Consider the following 19660-nt stretch of genomic DNA (forward strand, 5'->3'; position numbering starts at 1 on the left):
TTATTCTTCCACCACTTGCTATTGGCTTATGGCTGATTGCTATCCAGGAGATTTTGAAAGGGGAGGGAGTATGGGCAAAATCTGAGCACAGGTGATTAGACTTCACTGATAAACCGGGTTGGCAGTATCGGGGTTCTGAGAATGCATTTGAATGAGACCCACTCCTCGTATGGAGGCCAAGGATTTATCAGGAAGGTGATAAGAGAGCTGCAACACATCAGTTTTGGACCCACTGCATCACCTGTGGTGCATTGGTTGACTGTAGGAGCTCTAGAGCATTACAAAACATCTGGTTCTTTGATGATGCATAAAGATTTGGAGCGTAGGTACCCATGAACTGCAATAGTGATACTTATCAGCATGTCACCTGGTGTTTTGTTTTCATTTCACTTTAAGAATGTGCCACGTGATTGTATTTCTAATTCTTTTCACTCTGGAATCCTGCCCTTACTGTATTACCATTGAATAGCATCTCAGGTTTCATTTCACAATGCGCACATGGAGTTGGAAGGAGTTCAACAGACCGACAGTTTTTCTTTATCAATCGGCGGCCTTGTGACCCAGCAAAGGTATTTAAAAGTTTTTTGTATTCTTTGATTCTTTATGCCTTTGACTTTTCATTGACAACTTTTTTTCTGATATAGGCAGTTTACATGGAATTTGGGACTTTGAGAAATGTGGCTATAACATTACCTTATTTCGGGCATTTACAGAAGTCTACTACAGATGGCCCCTTAGGTGGTTTCAACTGAAGATTTTTCTGGCCGGACGCAGTGGCTCATGCCTGTAATCCCAGCACTTTGGGAGGTTGAGGCGAGTGGATTGCTTGAGGCCGGAAGCTCAAGACTAGCCTGGCCAACATGACGAAATCCTGTCTCTACTAAAATACAAAAAAAAAAAAAAATAGCCAGGTGTGGTGGCTTACGCCTGTAATCCCAGCTACTTGGGAGGTTGAGGCAGAAGGTTCGCTTGTACCTGGCAGGTGGAGGTTACTGTGAGTCGACATTGCACTCCAGCCTGGGTTACAGAGCGAGACTCTGTCACAAAAAAAAAAAGAAAAAAAAAGATTTTTCTACCACTTTACCATGTTGTGCAAGTTATTCATGCAATAGATACCATACTTTAAGAACCTGTGTAACCATTGTTTTTTAGTATAGTATTCAATAAATTACAGAAGATATTCAACATTTTATTATAAAATAGGTGTTTTATTTTGCCTACCTATAGACTAATATAAGTATTCTGAGGCAAGGCCAAGATAGGACGTTCAGTAGGTTAGGTTATCACAAATGCATTTTTGACATAAAATATTTTCAGTTTATGGGTTTATCAGCACGTAACCCTATCATAGTCAAGGAGCACTTATCTGTGTGCACTTTTTAAAATGTCATATATGTATGTTCTTATGTGTATATATACATGTGTTGTTTTTATATAGACATAAATATATAAACACATATTAATTACCAGTATATTTATTATTGTAAAAACTATAGTTATTTGAAGAAATTAAACATTTTATAACATTCTGTGTCATCCTTCAGTATACACTGATTACATGGTTTCTGTATTTTTCTATGGGTTTCTGTATTTTCTCTTTCTTCTTTCTACTTTCCTAGGGAAATAAGGGCTTGGATTACTTCTGCCTCAAACTTAAACTGATATTTTGATTTAGTTACATGGGTTTTTCGAGTTTGCAGCTTAGCAACACAACATTGTACCTCAGTAATATTTTCTGGTTTTCTTTTTTCTGAGATGGAGTCTTACTTTGTCACTCAGGCTGGAGTGTAGTGGCATGATCTTGGCTCACTGCAACCTCTGCCTCCCAGGTTCAAGTGATTCTCCTGTCTCAGCCTCCTGAGTAGCTGGTACTACAGGTGCGAACCACCATGCCCAGCTAATTTTTGTATTTTTAGTAGAGACAGGGTTTCACTATGTTGGCCAGGCTGGTCTTGAACTCCTGACCTCGTGATCCACTCGCCTTAGCCTCCCAAAGTGCTGGGATTACAGGTGTGAGCCACCATGTCCGGCCTATTTTCTGTTTTTCAATGAGAGTTTAGAGTTCACTTGTAATCTGCCAGATGTGGTTCAATTTCTAAATTTTGTAACCTATATTGTGATTGATTAATAATTATTATAACAATGTGATATTTTGGGTTATTTCTAACGACATATGTCATAAATATGTTTCTATGTACATTGAATGTGTTTTATGAACATTTAAGCTGTGCCTGCATTTCACTAAAATTTCTTGTAGAGCGACTTCAGGTTGGAAAAAGATTTAGTTTTAGGAATCCATGATTAGAAATATCACTTTGAGGGTGGTGAGGAAACTTTTGGTGATGTATGTATTCATTATCTTGATTGTGAGGATGGTTTCACAAACATACAGATGTTTGTGTATATATGTCAAAACTTATTAAATTGCAGCCTTTAAATATGTATAGTTTATTCCATGTCAGTCATAGCTTAGTAAAAGCTGTTAAAAAATGTATCCTAGCCACACGTAGTGGCTCACGCCTGTAATCAAATACCAGCACTTTGAGAGGCTGAGGCAGGTGGATTACCTGAGATTGGGAGTTCGAGAACAGCCTGACCGCTATGGAGAAACCCTGTCTTTACTAAAAATACAAAATTAGCCAGGTGTGGTGGTACGTGCCTGTAATCCCAGCTACTCCGGAGGCTGAGGCAAGAGAATTGCTTGAACCTAGGAGGTAGAGGTTGCAGTGAGCTCAGATCTTGCCATTGCATTCCAGCCTGGGCAATAAGAGCAAAACTCCATCTCAAAAAAAAAAAAAAGAAAGAAAGAAAAAGAAAAGTATCCTTAGGCACGGTGGCTCAACCCTGTAATCCTAACACTTTGGGAGGCTGAGGTGGGTGAATCAACTGAGGTCAGGACTTCAAGACCAGCCTGACCAATGTGGTGAAACCCTGTCTCTATCTCTACTAAAAATATAAAAATTAGCCAGTCATGGTGGCATGTGCCTGTAATCCCAGGTACTCTGGAGGCTGAGGCAGGAGGATCACTTGAGCCTAGGAAGTTGAGGCTGTGGTGAGCCGTGATTGTTCCACTGCACTACAGCCTGTGATAAGGCGAGACCTTGTCTCCAAAGAAAAAAAAGTATCCCTTTCTAAGAACATGCTGGTTGGTTAGAATAGCATGTTGTTAGGATGCTGGGGGCCAGGAACATTTCTCGTTTATTCTTTCCTATTCTTTGTATTTTGTGCAGGTCTCCAGACTTGTGAATGAGGTCTACCACATGTATAATCGAAATCAGTATCCATTTGTTGTTCTTAACATTTCTGTTGATGCAGGTAAGTTCCACTGGCATTTCAGTACAACTAGTGACTAATGCCTCAAAGAAGAAAATGAAATTGTAAAGCTCTGCTATGATTGGAATGAGATACCAATTTATGGCCATGTAATTTTTTTTTTTTTTTTTTTTTTTTTTTTTTTTTTTGAGATGGAGTCTTGCATGGCCCCCCAGGCTGGAGTGCAGTGGCATGAATCTCAGCTCACTGCAACCTCTGCCTCCCAGGTTCAAGTGATTCCTCTGCCTTATCCTCCTGAGTAGCTGGGATTTCAGGCACTTGCCACCATGCCCAGCTAATTTTTTGCATTTTGAGTAGAGACAGGGTTTCACCATGTTGGCCATGCTGGTCTGAAACTCCTGACCTGGTGATTGGTCCACCTCAGTCTCCCAAAGTGCTAGGATTACAGGCATGAGCCACTGTGCCCTGCTGTAATTTTATTTTTTTAAACAGAGTTCCCTCTTTCTACTTGAAACTATGTTAATTGTATTATTGGGACAATGTAACTTTTTTTATGTCAACCAAGGGAGACAGTAGACTAAATGTTCTTATTTCAGAAATAATTCATTTCATATAGAATTTTCTGATTGTTAAGGCCGGGCGCGGTGGCTCAAGCCTGTAATCCCAGCACTTTGGGAGGCCGAGGCGGGTGGATCACGAGGTCGAGAGATCGAGACCATCCTGGTCAACATGGTGAAACCCCGTCTCTACTAAAAATACAAAAAATTAGCTGGGCATGGTGGCGCGTGCCTGTAATCCCAGCTACTCAGGAGGCTGAGGCAGGAGAATTGCCTGAACCCAGGAGGCGGAGGTGGCGGTGAGCCGAGATCGCGCCATTGCACTCCAGCCTGGGTAACAAGAGCGAAACTCCGTCCCAAAAAAAAAAAAAAGAATTTTCTGATTGTTGAAATTCTGGTTTATTGACATTCAGTATTTTTTCTAGGTACTTAGAAATACATATGCACATACCCTAAGAAATATCTTCTCTCCTCTCTCTCCCCGCCACTCTCATATTCTTTGAGATAAGGAAATAATTTTGTATTCTGCTCTTTGTCCTTAAATGTGAATGTTTTCTTTTCCGTTATTAAAAATTAATGAGAAATGTGATTTTAATAGGTGAATTATATTCCAATGCATGGTTATACTTTGGTATTTTAATTTTTAAATTTTTCGCCGGGCGCAGTGGCTCAGCCTGTAATCCCAGCACTTTGGGAGGCCGAGGCGGGTGGATCACGAGGTCAAGAGATCGAGACCATCCCGGTCAACATGGTGAAACCCCGTCTCTACTAAAAATACAAGAAATTAGCTGGGCATGGTGGCGCGTGCCTGTAATCCCAGCTACTCAGGAGGCTGAGGCAGGAGAAATGCCTGAACCCAGGAGGCGGAGGTAGCGGTGAGCCGAGATCGCGCCATTGCACTCCAACCTGGGTAACAAGAGCGAAACTCCATCTCAAAAAAAAAAAAAAAAAAATTTCAAAATATAAGTTGTCTTTAGTTTTTGGAAATTATAAATACTGTTCGTATAATTAAATCATTATCTACATTTTTATTTCTTTAATTTTTTAATTTTTTAAATTTTGAGACAGTCTTTCTCTGTCTTCCAGGCTGGAGTGCAGTGGTATAATCTCAGCTCACTGCAACCTCTACCTCCTGGGTTCAAGTGACTTTCCCATCTCAGCCTCCTGAGTAGCAGGGATTACAGGTGCCTGCCTCCATGCCCAGCTAATTTTTTGTATTTTTAGTAGAGATGGGGTTAGACATTATGGCCAGGCTTGTCTCAAACTGCTGACCTTAACTGATCTGTTTGCTTCAGCCTCCCTGAGTGCTAGATTACAGGCGTGAGCCAGCACCCTTGGCCCACATTTTCAATTGTACTTAAGATAAATTGCTAGAAGTAGAATTACTGGGTCAGTGAATATGATAATTATAAGGCTTTTTTTTTTTTTTTTTTTTTTTTTGAGATGGAGTCTCACTCTGTTGCCCAGGCTGGAGTGCAGTGGCACGATCTTGGCTCACTGCAACCTCTGCCTCCTGGGTTTAAGAGATTCTCCTGCCTCAGCCTCCCAAGTAGCTGTGACTTCAGGTGAGTGCCACCACGCCCAGCTAATTTTTTGAATTTTTTAGGAGAGACAGGGTTTCACCCTGTTAGCCAGGATGGTCTCAATCTCCTGACCTCAGGTGATCTGCTTGCCTCAGCCTCCCAAAGTGCTGGGATTATAGTCATGAACCACAGCGCCCGGCCCAAGACTTTTCTATATTGTATTCTAGACTTACCAATTTACATGCCTACCAACAATGTACTAGGAATATAGTTGTTAAGCTAAATTCAATAGGGGATAAAATATCTTCTTTTAGTTTGCATATTTAAAATTATTTTTACGTGTTTGTTTGCTTTTCTTTCTCCAGTTTACCTATTCAAGCCCTTCTATATTTTGTCTGTTGAAAAATTATCTTTTGCTCATTTATTTGAAAAAGCTGATTTTATAACTTATGATTCTTAATCTGAACACTTTAATATTTTTAATAGTACTTTTGATAGATACAAGTGAATGAAATAATAGATGGGGAAATATCTAGTTAAAAGTTAATTTGGCTGGGCGCAGTGGCTCATGCCTATAATCCTAGCACTTTGGGAGGCTAAGGCAGGGGGATCACTTGAGGTCAAGAGTTTGACACCAGCCTGGCCAACATGATGAAACCCCGGTCTCTATTAAAAAATACAAAAATTAGCCAGCATGGTGGCACGTGCCTGTAATCCTAGCTACTTTGGAGGCTGAGGCAGGAGAATCACTTGAACCCAGGAGGCAGAGGTTGCAGTGAGCTGAGATTGTGCCACTGCACTCCATCCTGGGCAACAGAGTGAGACCCTGTCTGAAAAAAATGAATAATAATAATAAATTGAGGCTGGGCGTGGTGGCTCATGCCTGTAATCCAAGTACTTTGGAGGCCAAGGTGGGTGGATCACCTGAGGTCAGGAGTTCAAGACCAACCTAACCAACATGGTGAAACCCTATTTAAAATAATAATAATAAATAAATGAAAGTGAATGTAAACATAATAAATGTGTTTTCTTTTTTTCCTTAGAATGTGTTGATATCAATGTTACTCCAGATAAAAGGCAAATTTTACTACAAGAGGAAAAGCTTTTGTTGGCAGTTTTAAAGACCTCTTTGGTAGGAATGTTTGATAGTGATGTCAACAAACTGAATGTCAGTCAGCAGCCACTGTTGGATATTGGAGGTAAGAAAAGTACTGTGTACAGCCAGCTTCTAAAGCTTTTACCTAATGTGTTTCCTTATTTTTTCCAAGGTAAACTTTTTTTTTTTTTGAGATGGAATTTCACTCTTGTTGCCCAGGCTGGAGTGCAATGACACAGTCTTGGCTCACTGCAACTTCTACCTCCCAGGTTCAAGCGATTCTCCTGCCTCAGCCTCCCAAGTAGCTGGGATTACAGGCATGCGCCACCACATCTGGCTGATTTTGTATTTTTAGTAGAGATGGGGTTTCTCCATATTAGTCAGGCTGGTCTCGAACTCTCAGCCTCAGGTGATCTGCCCACCTTGGCCTCCCACAGTGCTGGGATTACAGGTATGAGCCACCACACCCAACCCGTAAACTTTTTTTGATGTGAAACAAAGTCTCTTATATTATTTTGTCATTTTTTAATGTTTTTATTGAGATAGGGACTTGCTCTGTCGCCCAGGCTGGACTGCAGTGGCGCCATCATAGTTCACAGTAGCATCAAATTCCTGGGCTCAAGCCACCTTCCTGCCTCAGCCTCCCAAGTAGCTGGGACTACAGGCATGTGCCACTATACCTGGCTAATTTTTAAAATTTTTTATAGAGACAGGGTCTCGCTTTGTTGCCTAGGCTGGTCTCAAACCCCTGGGCTCAAGTAGTCCTCCCACCTCGGCCTTGTAAAGTGCTAGAAATACAGATGTGAGCCACCATGACTAGCAAATCTCCTATTTTAGGTAGAGGTTGTGTCATACTAGAAGGTATGTAGCTGCAGATTTAAGGTCATCTGTTTATAAAGAGGCATGAACATACAGAGGAATATGTAGCAATGTCTTTTTTTGGCTATAATGGTACCTCCAGTTTTTTGTCAATTGTAAACAGATGATGTAATATAAGATATATGATTAGAAGAGTCTACAGTGACTGCATTTTAACTCCCTTGTCATGTTTTTCTTTTTTTTGAGACAAATGTCATATGCCAACGCCTGAGCCCTATCACTCTCATTGCCACCTACTTGATGGCTATCTGTGTAGCGTGTTATCTTCTTCTCTCAGACAGGACAACCCTGATTCATAACGCTTATTATTATTAACTAAAATAATCCATTTCTAATTAACTCAGTTAACCGCCTAGCAATTGGTAACATCTTTGCTGGATTTCTCATTACCAACAGTATTATTCCTGCTTCACCCCCTCAAACAACTATGCCACTCCATCCTAAACTCACAGCCCTAGGTGTAACCGTCTTAGGCCTCTTGCTAGCAGTAGAGTTTAATCTTATAACTAATAACCTCAAACTTAAACACCCATTACACATATTCAACTTCTCTAACATACTGGTTTTTATCCAGCCACAACCCACCGTTCAACTCCCCACGCTATTAATCATGATTACTACCCCATCGTATTCAACTATCTACCAAGCTAACACTAGTTCCATTAATAATCCTAATGATAAAGCCCCTCAAATGTCAATACTTGACCCTCATGTTTCAGGATATTCTTTAATAGCCATTGCTGCAGTATAATCAAAACCAATCATCATACCACACAGATAAATCAAACAGACCATTAACCCCACGAAAGCCCCGCCAAAATTCAGCACAATACCACAGTGCACAGCACCACTAATAAGTAACCCTAGACCTCCATAAATAGGAGAAGGCTTCGAAGAAAAACCTGAAAATCCTATAACCAAGAGAATACACAATAAAAATATAGCATATGTCATTATTCCCATGTGGACTATAACCATGACTAATGATATTAAAAACCATTGTTGTATTTCAACTGTAAGGATACTAATGACCAATACCTGTAAAACACACCCATTAGCAAAAAATATTAACCACTTATTTATTGATCTTGCCACACCATCTAACATTTCTATATGATGAAACTTCAGCTCACTTCTCAGTGCCTGCCTAATTCTTCAGATCATCACAGGACTATTTTTTGCCATGCACTATGCACCAGACACCTTAGCCACCTTCTCTTCAATCGCTCATATCAACTGAGATGTGTACTACGGCTGAATGGTCCGCTATTTCCATGCTAACGGCGCCTCACTATTTTTTATTTGCCTCTTCCTACATGTTGGATGAGGCTTATATTATGAATCATTTATATTTCTAGAAACCGGAAATACTGATATTATTGTTCTATTCGCAATCATAGCAACAGCATTTATAGGCTACCTACTCCCACGAGGCCAAATATCATTCTGAGGCACTACAGTAATTACAGACCTATTATCAGCCATCCCATACATTGGATCTGACCTTGTGCAGTGAATCTGAGGTGGATTCTCAGTTGACAAAGCCACCCTCACATGATTTTTTGCCTTCCATTTCATCTTACCTTTTTTTCTTTTTTTTTTTTTTTGAGATGGAGTCTCGCTCTGACACCAGGCTGGAGTGCAGTGGTGCAATCTCAGCTCACTGAACCCTCCGCCTTCGGTTCAAGTGATTCTTCCGCCTCAGCCTCCTGAGTAGCTGGGACTACAAGCGCACATCACCACGCCCAGCTAATTTTTGTATTTTTTTAGTAGAGATGGAGTTTCACCATATCGGTCAGGATGGTCTCGATCTCTTGACCTCATGATCCGCCTACCTCGGCCTCCCAAAGTGCTAGGATTACAGCTGTGAGCCACCGCACTTGGCTTCATCTGATCTTTTATCATTGCAGCTCTAACTGTTCACCTTCTATTCCTACGTGAAACAGGATCTAACAACCTTCAGGGATTTTGTCAGACCCTGACAAAATCACTTTTCACCCTTACTACACAACTAAAGACATTCTATGTTTAATTTTTCTCCTCTTCCTTCTAATCCTTGTACTGTTTTCACCCGACCTCCTGAGCGGCCCAGATAATTACACTTTAACTAATTGTCTCGATACTCCACTCCACATTAAACCAGAGTGATATTTTTTGTATGCATATACAATTTTATGATCCATCCCCAACAAATTAGGAGGTGTCCCAGCCCTCATATTCTCCATTCTTATTCTAGCAATTATTCCTGTACTTAACATATCTAAACAACGAAGTACAATATTCCTGCCGTTAAGTCAGTGCTTATTCTGAATCCTAGTAGCCGACCTAATTACACTTACATGAATTGGAGGTTAGCCAGTCAAATACCCTTTTATTGTCATCAGACAGACTGCATCTATTATATATTTCTCTACCATCCTTACCCTCATACCACTTACTACCCTAATCAAAAAGAAGTTACTTAAGTGAAAATGTCCTTGTAGTATAATTCAGTACTCTGGTCTTGTAAACCAGAAATGGAGATCCTTTCCCCAGAACAACTCAGGAAAAAAGCTTTCTCATTTTACTGTCAACACCTAAAGCTGAAATTCTAATTAAACTATTCCCTGAACTTTTCTCTAGATGCATTTTAACTATTATGTTAGTATTAATGAGTTACCACTAATACATTAGTGCCTTTATGTACTTTGTGTATTACTGCTAGTCCCCATGAATAATACATAGTACTATATATGCTTATTCGTACATAGTACATTTACCTATGAAAGTACATAAAAACTTCCCCAACATGCATGTAAGCATGAATTAACACATCAGCTGTTACCACCTACATTATCTAGACCTTCTCCACATGGATATTGACCCATACTAGACCTCCTTAACATTACATAGTACATATTGTCGTTCACCGTACATAGCGTATCCTAGTCAAGGAATTTCTTGCCAACATGACTATCCCCTACCAAATTTGGGTCTCTTTATCTACCAACCTCCAAAAAAATCATCATTCCACTTGGGTGTGTTATCTTCCTCACTTCAGGCCCATAATGCTTAGGGTGACTAATGTGAAACTATACCTGGCATCTGGTTCTTACCTCACGGCCATAACACTAAGATCGCCCATACATTCCTCTTAAATAAGACTTCTCAATGGTTCAGAGACTGTCACCCTATTAATCGGTCACAGGAGCACTGCCACGCATTTGGTATTTTTATCTTTTGGGGATGCTCTTACTCAACATTGTGGAAGGCCTGGTCCCCTCCAAATCAGCTGTAGATGAAATTGGATGTAATTCCTACCAAACCAGTTAATAAATCATTCCTATATTGCATATTCTGAGCTAGCATTACAACCATAAGGTGTTAATTAATACATGCTTGTAGGACATAATAATTAACCAGTAGGTACATACGCCAGCACATGTATGCCTACTTTTAACAACTTCTTTCAGATAAAAATCCACAAACCGCCGGGCGCGGTGGCTCAAGCCTGTAATCCCAGCACTTTGGGAGGCCGAGGCGGGTGGATCACGAGGTCGAGAGATCGAGACCAACCTGGTCAACATGGTGAAACCCCGTCTCTACTAAAAATACAAAAAATTATCTGGGCATGGTGCCTGTAATCCCAGCTACTCAGGAGGCTGAGGCAGGAGAATTGCCTGAACCCAGGAGGCGGAGGTTGCGGTGAGCCGACATCGTGCCATTGCACTCCAGTCTGGGTAACAAGAGCGAAACTCCGTCTCAAAAAAAAAAAAAAAAAAAAAAAAAAAAAAAAAATCCACAAACCCCCCACTCCCATCTCTGACTTTTTTCTTCAATCTAAACTAATGTACTTTTGTAAACCCTGAAAGCAAGAGACTAAATGCAACCTAATCAAAACCCAGAGATTATATTTTAGCTGTAACTGTCTCAACAGCTACCCCTCAATTGATGTTATTTTCCTAAAAATCCTAAATCCTCCTACTGAGTTAAAACTCAATCTTGTATAATAAATATAACAACTAATTTCTATCCCAATACTATAATAACACCTTAAATATACCCTTCTTAAATTGCTACCCCATGTCTCATATTTCTAAATTAACCACACCTTAACTTTAAATAGTGTTCTTGGCCAAGTGTGGTGGCTCATGCCTGCAATCCCAGCACTTTGGGAGGCTGAGGCGGACGGGATCACCTGAGGTCGGGAGTTCAAGACCGGCCTGATCAACATGGAGAAACCCTGTCTCTATTAAAAATACAAAAAATTGGCCGGACTTGGTGGTGCATGCCTGTAATCCCAACTACTTGGGAGGCTGAGACAGGAGAATTGCTTGAACCCGGGAGGTGGAGGTTGCAGTGAGACAAGATCGTGCCATTGCATTCCAGCCTGGACAACAAGAGCAAAACTCTGTCTCAAAAAAAAAAAAAAAAAAAACGCACTGTTAACCAAACCTCTGTCAATTCAATTTTTAATATCCTAAGCCCCCAGAACCATATACAGTTATTTACTTATATTTTCCTTCTTCCCATTTTTTAGCTTTACATTTATATGTTATACAGTTAATATAGCTTAACTGTTCAAAGCAAGACACTGAAAATGTCCAGATGGGTACACACAACTCCATAAACAAATAGGTTTGGTCCTGGCCTTTTGTTAACTTTTAGTGAGATTACACATGCAAGCATCCCCATCCTAGTGAAAATGCCCTCTAGATCACCCAGATCAAGAGGAGCAAGTATCAAACACCCTTAAGTGCAGCTCAAAACACTTTGCTCAGCCATACGCCCACGGGAAACAGCAGTGATAAACATTTAGCAATAAACAAAGGTTTAACTAAACTATACTAATCTATAGAGTTGGTCGATTTCATGCCAGTCACTGCGGCCATATGATTAACCCAAGCTAATAGAACTCAGCATAAAGAGTGTTTAAGGTCTGCCCTTAATAAAGCTAACCTCCATCTAAGTTGTAAAAAACTGCAGCCGAAATAAAATCTATTACGAAAGTGGCTTCAGTACCCTGAAGACACAATACCTAAGACCCAAACTGGGATTAGATACCCTACTGTGCTTAGCCCTGAACTCTAATAGTTATATCAGTAAAGCCATTTGCCAGAATACTATAATACTTGTAGTCAAGCAACAGCTTAAAACTCAAAGGACTTGGTGGTGCTTTATATCCCTCTGGAGGAGCCTGTTCTATAATCAATAAACCCTGATACATCTCTCCACCTCTTGCCCTCAGCCTATATACCGCCATCTTCAGCAAACCATAAAAGGGTCATAAAGTAAGCATAAGTATATACATAAAAATGTTAGGTCAAGGTGTGTAGCTCACGAGGTGGCAGGAAGTGGGCTACATTTTCTACCCCTTAGAAAATCTCATGATAACCTTTATGAAATTTAAAGACCCAAGGAGAATTTAGCAGTAAACCAAGAGCAGAGTGCTTGGTCGAATAAGGCCATGAAGCATGCACACACTGCCTGTCACCTTCCTCAAATGTTCTTTAGAAATTATTGCTACTAAAAAATTCTATACGCACATATAGAGGAGATAAGTTGTAACATGATAAGTATACTGGAAAGTGTGCTTGGACAAATCAAAGTGTAGCTCAACCTAAGGCACCCAGCTTACACCTGGAGGATTTCATCATGACCTGACATTGAGCCAACTCTAACCCTAAATCTCACTAAAAATATTATCAAATTATCTTAACCAAACCATTTACCTTAAAAAAAAGTATAGGCAACAGAAAGTCTCACCCTGGTGAAATAGGGATAGTACTATAAGGGAAAGATGAAAGAACTAAATCAAGCATTAAGAAGCAAAGACAAACCCTTTTACCTTCTGCATAATGTATTAACTAGAGAACCATAGCCAAATCCCATGAAACCAGATGAGCTACTCAAGGTTAGCGAAAAGTGCATACCCATCTATGTGGCAAAATAGTGCGAACATTTATGAGTAGTAGGGACAAACCTACCAAGCCTGATGATAGCTGGTAGTCCAGACAGAATCTTAGTTCAACTTTAAACTTACCACAGAATTAGTTAATATCCCTGTAAGTTAACTGTTAGTCTAAAGAGGGACAGTTCTTTAGACCCTAGGAAACAACCATTCTACAGAGAGTAAAAAGTATTATCATCGTAGTTGGCCTAAAAGCATCCACCAATTAAGAAACTCTTCAAGTGGCCGGGCTCAGTGGCTCACACCTATAATCCCAGCACTTTGGTTGAGGTGGGCGGATCATGAGGCCAAGAGATCGAGACCATACTGGCTAACATGATGAAACCCTGTCTCTACTAAAAAAATACAAAAATTAGCTGGGCATGGTGGCACACGCCTGTAGTCCCAGCTACTCAGGAGGCAGAGGCAGGAGAATTGCTTGAACCCGGGAGGCAGAAGTTGCAGTGAGCCGAGATCGTGACTGCATTCCAGCCTGGTGCTTGGCAACAAAACAAGACTCTGTTTCAAAAAAAAAAAAAAGAAACCCTTCAAGCTGAACATCTAACTATTTCAAATTCTATTCATTCTGCTGAACTCCTAACATCACATTGGACTAATCTATTGCTTGATAGAGTTTCGCTCTTGTTCGCCCGGGCTGGAGTGCAATGGTGCGATCTCAGCTCACTGCAACCTCCTCCTTCTGGGTTTAAGAGATTCTCCTGGCTCAGCCTCCCGAGTAGCTGGGATTGTAGGTGCCTGCCACCATGCCCAGCTAATATTTGTATTTTCAGTAGAAATGGGATTTTTCCAGGTTGCCCAGGCTGATCTCAAACTCCTGAGCTCAAGCTATCTTTCAGCCTTAGCCTCTGAAAATGCTGGGATTTCCTGACTTCTAACAGTATAATCTGTTTTTAATTTGAAGTCATTCAGCCTGTACTTTTCTCTGATTTGTTTCTTTCTCTCATTATTTTGTTTGTGAGATTCACCCAAGTCATACGGCAAAATTCTTTGATTCATTCACTATACAGCATTCCATAATAGTCAGATATCATAATTTATTTGTGAATATTTGAGTTATTTTCAGTTTGGGGCTATAATGAAGAACCCTGTCAAGAACATCCTAATCCACGTCTTTTGATGAGCATAGATAGGCACTTTTTTTTTTTTGAGATGGAATCTTTTTTTTTTGATGCTGGCGCCCAGCTGGAGTGCAGTGACGTGATCTTGGCTTACTGCAACCCCCCTTCCAGGCTCAAGCAGTTCTCCCACCTTAGCCTCCCTAGTAGCTGGGATTGTAGTGCCTTCCACTACGCCTGGCTAATTTTTTTGTGTTTTTAGTAGAGATGAGTTTTCACTATGTTGGTCAGGCTGGTCTTGAACTCCTGACCTCAGGTGATCTGCCCTCCTCAGCCTCCCAAAGCACTGGGATTACAGTGAGATTGAGACACTGTGCCTGGCTGATTGCCACTGCTGATAGGAGTAGCTGTGCTGGGTTGCAGGTGTGCATACATTCAGATTTCCAAGGTACTCCCAGAGAACTTTCAAAGCAGCTGTACCAGGTTCAGTACTACCAGTGGTATTTAAGCATTCCACTTGATTCTGAACTTTGTTAGCATTTGTTGTTTTTTTAATTTTATCCATTCTGGTGAGTATATGGCCAGATCGTTGTGTGTGTGTGTGTGTGTGTGTGTGTGTGTGCGCCTGTGTGTGTTTTTGAGACAGAATCTTGCTCTGTCGCCCAGGCTGGAGTGCATTGGCGCCATCTTGGCTCACTGCAACCTCTACTTCCCAGGCTAAAGGGATTCTTGTGCCTCAGCCTCCCAAGTAGCTGGGATTACAGATGTGCCCCACCACACCTGGCTAATTTTTGTATTTTTAGTAGAAATGGGGTTTGCCATGTTGTCCAGACTGGCCTCAGACTCCTGGCCTCATGCCATCCACCTGCCTTGGCATCCCAAAGTGCTGGGATAACAGGCATGAGCCACCACATCTAGCCAATATTATAGTTTTATTTTGAACAATGAACTGTGTTCATCTGTTTAATTAGCATGTGGCTCTCCTCTTTTGTGAAGTGTCTGTTCACATAAGTACATCCTCTAACCATTTCAAGATAGTCCCTGACCCTCTTCTCTGTTCATGTTTACTTAGGTAACTTAATGAAAATGCATGCTGTGGATTTGGAAAAGCCCCTGCCAGAACAGCAGGATAATTCCCCTTCATCAAGGACTCGAGAAGAAAAACGGGACATGTCCATTTCCAGACTGCGAGAGGCTTTTTCTCTTCACCACACAGCAGAGAACAAGTCTCACAGCCTGAAGACTCCAGAACCAAGAAGGAGCTCTCCAGGGCAGAAAAGGGGTATGCCATCTTTTAGCACTTCAGATGCCATCTCTGACAGAGGCTTCCTGGGACCTCAGAAAGAGGCAGCGAGTTCCAGTGAGGGACCCAGTGACCCTGCAGATAGAGCGGAGGTGGAGAAAGACTCTGGGCATGGCAGCACTTCCGTGGATTCAGAGGGGTTCAGCATCCCAGACACAGGCAGTTACCACAGCAGCGAGTGTGTGGCCAGCTCCCCGGAGGACAGGGGCTCACAGGAGTCTGTGGACTCTCGTGAGAAAGTGCCTGAAACTGACAACCCTTTTTCAGATGTGGACTGCCGTTTAAACCAGGAAGATACTGGATGTAAATTTAGAGTTTTGCCTCAGCCACCTAATCTTGCATCCCCAAACACAAAACGCTTTAAAAAAGAAGAAATTCTTTCAAATTCTGACATTTGTCTAAAGTTAGTAAATACTCAGATCGTGTCAGCCTCTCAGGTTGATATAGCTGTTAAAATTGATAAGAAAGTTGTGCCTCTGGACTTTTCTATGAGTTCTTTAACTAAACGAATAAAGCAGTTTCATCATAAAGCAAAGCAAAGTGAAGGTGAACAGAATTACAGGAAGTTTAGGGCAAAGATTTGCCCTGGAGAAAATCAAGCAGCTGAAGATGAACTAAGAAAAGAGATAAGGTAAAGTTTTAATTTTTTAATTTTTAATTTTTATTTATTTATTTTTTGAGATGGAGTTTTGCTCTGTCACTCAGGCTGGAGTGCAGTGGCATGATCTCAGCTCACTGCAACCTCTGCCTCCCAGGCTCAAGTAATTCTCCTGCCTCAGCCTCCCAAATAGCTGGGACTACAGGCTCGTACCACCATGCCTAGCTAATTTTTGTATTTTTTTTTTAGTAGAGATGGGGTTTCAGCATATTGGTCAGGCTGGTCTTGAACTCCTGACCTTGTTCGTGATCCACCCTCCTTGGCCTCCCAAAGTGCTGAGCTTATAGGCGTGAGCCACCTCGCCAGGCCTATTTTTATTTTTTTGAAATGGAGTCTCGCTCTGTTGCCCAGGCTGGAGTACACTGGTATGATCTTGGCTCACTGCAACCTCCACCTCCCAGGTTCAAGCAATTCTCCTGCCTCTACCTCCTGAGTGGCTGGAATTACAGGTATGCACCACCACACCTGGCTAATTTTTGTATTTTTGATAGAAAGGGGTTTCACCATGTTGGCCAGGCTGATCTCGAACTCCTGATCTCATGATCTGCCCACCCTTGCCTCCCAAAGTGCTAGGTTTACAGGTGTGAGCCACAGCTCTTGGCCAGGTAGTTTTTTAAGAGTATTTTGAAGCTGGGTGCAAGTGGCTCACACCTGTAATCACAGAACTTTGGGAGGCCAAGCCAAGGAGGGAGGATCACTTGAGCCCAGGAGTTCAAGATCAGCCTGGAAAACATAGCGAGACCCCATCCCTACAAAAAAATTGGCTGGGCACAGTAGTGCCTATTGAAATTCCAGAATCTGCGCCCAGCCAGATGCTGTTCTCTGTGGCAGGACATAGAGTTCAATAACATGGAAGACTTGGGTCTTTCAGGCCAGCACCAGCTTTTGAGAAGATGATCTATGTTCTGGGAACCAAGGCATATTCAGACAGTTCCTGGGAGAGCCTAGAGTCAGCCCCAGGGGAGGTGAGATTTGTGCTGGTTTCTGGCATGCTTCTGAGATGTCCTTTTCCTTTCCTCCTGCGATGCGGGAGTCCCTGCATCATCACTCTGGCAGCTTCTCTCCATCCGGCAGGCTACAGCCACTCCTGCTCCAAGGAGGCCTGAAGCTCAACCTAAGCGGGTAGGGGCCTTTTACAAGAGTTTCTTTTGTGAGCACTCCCCCTCTTCCTTAGAGGTAGTAGCATTTTCCATTCCTGTGTTTCCTAGCATGGTAGTTAACTACCTTTTATTAGTTTGCAATGCTTTATTATACATTTTTCCTCCTCAGGCCTGCCCTGGTGGCTCACGCCTTGTAATCCCAGCACTTTGGGAGGCTGAGGTAGGAGAATCACTTGAGGCTAGGAATTTGAGACCAGCCTGGGCAATATAATGAGACCCCATCTCTAAAAAAAAAAAAAAAAAAAATTAGTCAAGTACACTGCTGCATGCCTATAGTCCCAGGTACTCGGGAGACTGAGGCAGGAGGCTCGCTTGAGCCCAGGAGTTCAAGGCTGCAGTGAGCTATGATCATGCCATTGCACTGCAGCCTGGGTGACAGAGCAAGACCCTGTCTTAAAAAAAAAAACCTGTTAAAGTCACTGGTGTGGTTTTTGTCTCTTGATTGTACTCTGACATGTCAGAATGTGTCAGCATCTCAGGTTGCTGTAGCTGTTAAAATTGGTAATGGAATTCGTACCAGGAGACAGACCCTCAAAGATAGGATTTGGGGATTGGTTTGGTTATGACTTGGACTTGAGCTCTGTACTCAGCTCCTCGCCAATAGGAAATGTGGACTCAGTAATCCGTGGCATGTAGAGGTCTCACAGTTCACTAAACTGTCACCTGTGGTTGATTGTGATGATCATGAGCATGGTGGCATGGGACTGGGTCTTCCTGGAGCATTTATAGAAAGAAACAACAGACTTAGCTCCTTTCTTTTTTTTTTTAATTTTTCTTTTTGAGACAAGAGTTTTGCTCTTTCACCTAGACTGGAGTGCAGTGGCATGATCTCAGCTCACTCCAACTTCTGCCTCCTGGGTTCAAGCAATTGTTCTGCCTTAGCCTCCCAAGTAGCTGGCAGTACAGGTGCCCACCATGACGCCTGGCTAATTTTTATATTTTAAGTAGAGATGGAGTTTCACCATGTTGGTCTTGAAATCCCAACCTCAAATGATCTGGCCACCTCGGCCTCCCAAAGTGCTGTGATTACAGGCATGAGCCCCTGTGCCCAGCCTAATCTCAGTTTCGTTTATCCTCAGCTCAGACCACCAGGTGAGACCCAGAGAACGTCTGTGGCCGCTGTCACAGTCATTTCTTATAGTCACAGCGCTGGTGATGAGGAAAATGCATTTTCACCAGGTTTAATTGTGTGGGACTGAGAACTACAGTGTCAGTTTCTCATGTGAAGGTTAGGGGTGGTGTCCATCTTCTGTCCAGATTGATTAAGATAGTATTTAATGGCATTAGGTGTTGAAGCCACTCAGCAAAGGACCCAGTGGTGGGCCTGGCAGAGAGTAGAAGGATTGATATTCAGCATTGGCAAAAAGGTACTCTTAGACACTGTTGGTGGGAGTGTGAATTTTCACAGATTTCCCGTCAGAAAGTACGTATGTAATCCTGCCTCTAGCGGGGGGTCTGTCTCACAGAAATATACCCACAGGTGAGTTGGTTTATGTACAGAAGTATTTGTTGCAGCTTTGTGTGTACTATTGAAATTGGAGATAACTGAAATGTCCTTTATTAGAGAATTTGTCAAATTATGGTACATCCATGCAATGAGTTCCTATATGGCCATTGCAAAGAATGAAGTAGGACGGATGCTGTGGCTAACGCCTATAATCTCAGCACTTTGGGAGGCCGGGACAGGTAGATCACTTGAGGTCAGGAGTTGGAGACCAGCCTGGACAACATGGTGAAACCTTGTCTCTCCTAAAAATAAAAAAGTTAGCTGGGCATGGCGGCATGTGCCTATAATAGTTCCAGCTATTCGGGAGGCTGAAGCAGGAGAATTGCTTGAGCCCAGGAGACGGAGGTTGCAGTGAGCCAAGACTGCACCACTGCAGTCCAGCCTGAGCACCAGAGCGAGACTCCGTCTTAAAAAACAAACAAACAAGGCCAGGCGCGGTGGCTCACGCCTGTAATCCCAGCACTTTGGGAGGCTGAGGCAGGCGGATCACGAGGTTGAGATCGAGACCATCCTGGTCAACATGGTGAAACCCCGTCTCTACTAAAAATACAAAAATTAGCTGGGCATGGTGGTGCATGCCTGTAGTCCCAGCTACTCGGGAGGCTGAGGCAGGAAAATTGCCTGAACCCAGGAGGTAGAGGTTGTGTGAGCTGAGATCGAGCCATTTGCACTCCAGCCTGGGTAACAAGAGTGAAACTC

General features: G+C 42.2%; 1 protein-coding gene across 2 annotated transcripts in view; it reads left to right on the forward strand.

Annotated features, from left to right (window-relative positions):
* PMS2 (PMS1 homolog 2, mismatch repair system component) overlaps nt 1-19660 on the forward strand; it is a 44841-nt gene that overhangs the window by 12963 nt on the left and 12218 nt on the right. For both annotated transcript variants that reach the window (XM_003934239.4, XM_074390697.1), the window contains exons 8-11: nt 470-569; nt 3231-3315; nt 6397-6552; nt 15406-16267. In XM_003934239.4, coding sequence (XP_003934288.1) covers nt 470-569; nt 3231-3315; nt 6397-6552; nt 15406-16267 — 1203 coding nt within the window. The remainder of the gene's footprint in view (nt 1-469; nt 570-3230; nt 3316-6396; nt 6553-15405; nt 16268-19660) is intronic.

Source organism: Saimiri boliviensis, chromosome 20 (genome assembly GCF_048565385.1).
Source record: "Saimiri boliviensis isolate mSaiBol1 chromosome 20, mSaiBol1.pri, whole genome shotgun sequence".
NCBI classification, from domain to species: Eukaryota; Metazoa; Chordata; class Mammalia; order Primates; family Cebidae; genus Saimiri; species Saimiri boliviensis.